The 5,581-nt window shown below is 50.1% G+C and overlaps 1 protein-coding gene across 2 annotated transcripts in view; it reads right to left on the bottom strand.

Annotated features, from left to right (window-relative positions):
• Positions 1-5,581, bottom strand: part of DENND1A (DENN/MADD domain containing 1A) — a 446,857-nt gene that overhangs the window by 58,400 nt on the left and 382,876 nt on the right. For both annotated transcript variants that reach the window (XM_015567102.1, XM_015567103.1), the window contains 2 exons: positions 1,714-1,818; positions 1,254-1,341 (listed from right to left, as the gene is read on the bottom strand). In XM_015567102.1, coding sequence (XP_015422588.1) covers positions 1,254-1,341; positions 1,714-1,818 — 193 coding nt within the window. The remainder of the gene's footprint in view (positions 1-1,253; positions 1,342-1,713; positions 1,819-5,581) is intronic.

Raw genomic sequence — 5,581 nt, 5'->3', positions numbered from 1 at the left:
GGGAAAGGAAAAGGAGGTGCTGTTGGGGAACTTGCTCATTTTATCTGGTGGGATAAGGACGTCGCATCAGCAAACAGCTTTTCTAGATGCTCCGAATGGTTTGACTTACTTTACCAACATAGAAAGCCCATCTTCTCCTCAGAACAAACACTCAACTGTGAGAACTACTCGAACCTGCCTCCTATGAAGCTCTCTCGTTACACAGTGAGAATTCAGAGCCCCATTCTAATTGTACAAAAACCTGTTTCTACTGCTTTTCCTGCACTGATTTAGTTTGCATTTGTCTTTATTTATGTGTCTCCTTCTCCTACCAGTCCAAAGCCCTCGAGGGCAGAGCTGGGTCTATCTCTCCTTTATGGGTCTCTGGACAGAGAGAGGCTTTGCACTAGTCCATGACAACCGTGGGACTCCCACTCTGGCTTCAATGATGATGCTCCCCAAACAGCCAGCCTGTAAAAAGGGTCCTGCAGGTGACATTTCACCTGACTGAGCTCAGGACAGCCAGCTGGATGATCAGCAGAGTCCAGACCAGACACATGCCCGGCAACAAGAGGAGGCCAGCAGCACGATTATTATTATTTTGCTTTTAGTTTCTACTCTGCTGCCGAAGACTGAGGCTTGGGACTTGGAAAACATGCCAGACGGGGTTTCAGGAGGCGGGGTCAGCCACTAACACCTCTCGGGGCCTGGCCACTGGGCGTCAGATGTCCTCTCTGAAACATGAGAGGATGAGCCCTCCAGTTCTAAAGGTATGCAGAGACCAGGCACTGTGATGATTTTCACACTTTAAAGACACAGTGACTGAGCAGGTCCTGTGCCCGGTCTGTCCTGGCTGCCTGCACGAAGCTTTCCTTGCGGACTCTGATTCAGTTGTAACAGGAGTCCTGTGAGGCAGGCACTGTCACTCTCAGTGCAGAGATGGAAACATTTCAGCTGAAAGAGGCGAAATGACTCGGCCAGGTTATTGCTGTAGTAAGGGGCAGAGTCCTGATCTGAATCTAGGTCTCCTAATACGGCGCCTCGTGTGTTTTCCATGGCACCATGCTGGCCCTGGCACCGAGGATCACAGAAGGGCCAATGTGCAAATCATCAGAAACGAAGAGCAATTCCTCAAACACTGCAAGGCCAGGGTTGAAATCAGTTCCTCCATAACCCCCAGGAACGGAAACAAGAAGTCACGGCCACTCCTTGCCCAACACACCCTATTCCCACGCACAGCCCGCAGAACAGGAAGAAAATAAAACGCTTCTCACCAGCATACTCGCCCATGTTGATCTCCTCTTCAAAAACATCACTGAAACCTTCACCGGAATTCAGAAGGTCTAATCTACCATCAATAAACTAAGAAAGAAAGAAGAGAACAGAACTGTGCACACGGGAATAAAGGAGCAGCAGTGCTCAGCCGACACCTGGTGCATGACCAAGAAGGGCCTTAGGAATTGTGCGTTTCAAAGAAGCGAGTCTCCAAACTCTGGCTGCATGGCTGTGATAACCTGTACAACTACATGGCATATCTGCAAGGGCCTGCCTGGTTTCTGAGCACCCTCCTCACCCAGTCCCCGTCCCCAGACCCTCTTTAGCTATGGGAGTCCCACCCCTGCCTGCAGCCTCAGTGCTCAGTGAAGGCAGCTGCAGAGCCCCCCCTTAAACGCCCCCCCCCCCAACTGTCCTCCCAGGAATTCAGACGGAGGCCAAGCTAGGGAGGCCAGGCACCTGCTTGAAGAGCTGCAGCTGGGTGGCATTCTGCAGGAACTGCCTCATGGCTCCAGAGCGATAGTGGGACACGAAGGCCTCCTCACAGAAGGTGATTGGCTCCCCCTGGGAAATGGAGAAGGGGAGAGCATGGTTAGAGGAAGCGGGTGTGGGGTCAGCTCTTAAACTCGGCTAGGTGGTGCTTCTACATCTGCTAATTAGATTAATTAGATCCTCATCTTCTTGGTGAAGTGGCTGTTATCTGGATGGCATTCTCATCTCTGGACGAGAAGGCTGTGTCAGGGAGGAAGTCAGTGCCCAAAGTCACAGAGCTGGTAGGAGGCAGAGTGAGAATCAAAGGCCGAGTTTCACCCCCCTCCCCCTTGCATATCCCAACAGCAAGTCAGCGGGATGGACCCTCCATGCGATGATTTCCAAATTTTTCACTTTTAGAAGCTGGACCTTCTTCAGACAGCACCTGAAGCAGAAGGAGCCAGCTGCTCTGGTGGCTGGCTGGGCTCTCCTGGCCTCGAGGTCTCCCCTCCCCACCCCATCCCCACTCCCGGCACCTTACAGTCCCTAAGGCATCAGTTGGGGAACACCCTTTGAGAACCATATACCCCGAGATCTTAACCAATAGCAAATGATCACTTAAAAATAATTATTTATATGAAAAGCAGGGATGATTAAAAAGAAAATGTACCATCCAGTCAATTTTGTGCATATGCTGTTTGATAAGGAAGTTTGCTTTTACCAAACTACATTTTCTGAGGCAAGAAAATGACACCCTAAGCTTAACAAACATCCCATCTTGTAGTCAACACCCCAGTCCTTCTTTGAAGGATCCGGAGTGCTCACCCACACAGAGAAGGCTTTAGTTTTAATGGGGTATTCTTCATTCTGAAAGATCAGACTTTTATATCTTGAACTGACTTAAAGGTACCCCTCGCTTCACAGACTTGGTGGCAAACACAGAGATGTTTGAAGCTCCACTTTTATCCTGCTTTAATGAGTTACCTAAGTGTTAAATTTACTCTCTAGCTGTTATAAATTCCAAGAGTTCCTCCTGCTTCAATCCAGCCAATATTAGCCCAGCAACTGGGCAGACTTGTTGCACAAGGGCTGTAAGGATGGCCTCAAAAAGGTAGGCTGAGGGGAATCTTTATTTTTATACAGTTACACCCCTAATTTTACAAAGGATCTGGGGCAGCTTACACGAACACACAGAACAAAGAAAAAAAGCAGGGCTGGAAAAGACAAATATATTAAAATTAAGTATTTGGGAAAAGAGTATAGGATTTCTAAAATTAAATTACAAAATCAGTTCTGAGCTTCCTGGCTGTGGAAGCAAAAAGGGAAACAATGCAAAGTTTACATTGTCTATGAGAAAAAAAGCATACCAGTCCCTCAGGGGAACCAGTTCCTCAGTTTTCATGCCATTTATTACGGGTGCGGCTTTACACCTTCCTTGCGAGGAATCGGCTGGTGATAACCAGCTAGCCCAGCGGAAGGCCACTCTGTGGCCTGAGATTCTGCTTCTCACCCTTGGGACCAGAGCAGGGCAATGACTTCTCTCTTCAGGTGATCTCCATGAGCACTGTGGAGCTCACACGCCGAAGGGCTCCTAATAAATAGCGTCAGTTCTGACGTCTTTTTGAGCTCCAAAGCTATGTCACCATTCCCACCTGGATGGCCCACCAGCACTTTAAACTCAAAATGGCCCAACCCCTAATTGCACCCCAAATCTAGCCCCTTCCTTCCTTCCTTCCTTCCTTCCTTCCTTCCTTCCTTCCTTCCTTCCTTCCTTCCTCCTTCTTTCCTTCTCTCTCTCTCTCCCTCTCTCTCTTTCTTTCTCTCCCTTCCTTCCTTCCTTCCTTCCTTCCTTCCTTCCTTCCTTCCTTCCATTCATCCATCATTATCCATCCCACCCACAATAGACCTATCAGACTTCCTGGTCCTTCCCATTTACCAGTGGAATCTCAGATTTGTCCTTGCTCTCCATCCCACGACTGGCACTGAGCTGTGGAGGTTTAACTCCATGCCCCTTGCCTGTGTCATTCCTCCCAGTGCCTCCACTTCTTCAGGCAGAAGTGATTTTAAAATGCAGATTGCATCGCGTCACTGTCCTAGTCAAGAATTTTGCAGAGACGTTACATTTGATTGATTGATTAATGTCTGCTTCTTCCAATAGGCTATACGTGTGCAGGAATGGTACCTGCTTCGCTCAACACTGTACACCTGGTGACACGTGTATCACATACATGGGTCCTGGGTGGGAGAGGAAAGTCTTAGCTCCTTAGATGGGCACACAAACCTTTCCTGAATGGACACTCACTTACTTTTCCAGAGTCCTTCTGTGTCCCTTTCAGCGGCCCCCAAATACCTTATGCTCTAAATGCACCTCCTAATTGCAGGTTGTGTCCTTTCCCACTTGTTTCCTTGCTTTTACCAGTTCTATTCCTTCCATGTGGATTAACCTTCTCGTAAGCACAGGTCTTTCTGCCACAGCCACTCACCCCTGCTTGGTGCTTCCACAGTGCCTCGTGCACCCCTGGGGGCTGGGTAATCTGCACCAGCATCCCCTGTGACCAGGAGCTGGAGAGGGTATAGGCCCTGCTGGATTCATCTCTATACTCCCTGGGGACCGTGCAGGGTCCAGCCCCTGATGGAAGCTCAGGGATGGGGTTAAAGACCCACAGAACGAGCTTGACTCTGGTTCCCATCACAGGAGCCCGGTGGTCTCAGTGGGGCAGAGCCACCGCTCGTCTGACAGGTAAAGAGGACTCAAAGCACAATGCCAGGTGGACGACACTTGTGTCCAGGGAGTTGAGAGCTGCTCGAGGAAATGCTTGTTGAGTTGTTAGCACTCACTCTGGAGTTTGGGCTCAGCATTGCCAGGAAGGAGAAGTCTACTGAGGGACCAATAAATGCAAGTTTGCTGCCCGATCTGTAGGTGAGAGTAGCCTGAGGCAGGAGTTAGCTGCAGGAGAGCAAGAATCTCATACTTGGGGGACACAAACATTTTGGGCCTGTCGTCTTCTTACTGGAGGTGACACTCCCCTGGATCAGTTGTCTGCATCACAAAAACAGACCAAAGGACACGGCACAGTGGGAAAGACTCAGGGGAAATGTGACACCGGGGGCTTCTTCTGCAAAGAGCTTGAGGATCAGCGTCAGCATGGTGCTGGGGTGTGGGGGACACGACAGGTCCACAGGCGTCAGAAGGGGAGAAGGCTAGTCCTCCCAGGGCAGCAGGGCAGGAAATGTGCCCGTGGGCAGGTGAACAGGAGTTAGGTGGGCACGTTCCACCCACTGAGGGCACTGTCCTAACCCTGCTGAGAGGCAGTGACACTGACCCCAGGGTCCTATATAAAGGTCTGCCTGGAAACAGGCAGAGGGCTCATTCCCCTGGAGTTCCCTTCTTTTTCTCCTTTCCATATTTTTATCGATTTTAGAGAGGAAGGGAGAGTAAGAGATAGCAACATCAGTGATGAGAAGCATTGGCTGCCTCCCGCACACCCCCTACTGGGGATCGAGCTCACAACCTGGGCATGTGCCCTTGACTGGAATCGAACCTGGGACCCTTCAGTCCACAGGCCGATGCTCTATCCACTGAGCCAAACCAGCTAAGGCTGGAGTTCCCGTCTAAGAAAATGACAGTTATTAACATTTCACCTAATCTTTACAGAATAACTGAGGCAAGGTAACCTCCCAAGATCACATAACCGGTACATGGCAGAATTGGGGCGTTGTACCCAAGGGGCCTCTGAAGCCCAGGTGCCGCCATCACCCATATGCCCACTTCTCTGACCTTAGTTCTAACTGTTTGCACTCGGGCATCTGCTGGAGAGCAGGAGAGGTCTTCTCAAAGGTGGAGCCCCTCAGGTTC

The sequence above is a fragment of the Myotis davidii genome, unplaced genomic scaffold (assembly GCF_000327345.1).
Source record: "Myotis davidii unplaced genomic scaffold, ASM32734v1 scaffold142, whole genome shotgun sequence".
NCBI classification, from domain to species: domain Eukaryota; kingdom Metazoa; phylum Chordata; class Mammalia; order Chiroptera; family Vespertilionidae; genus Myotis; species Myotis davidii.
This window is presented reverse-complemented; position numbering and strand designations above follow the sequence as displayed.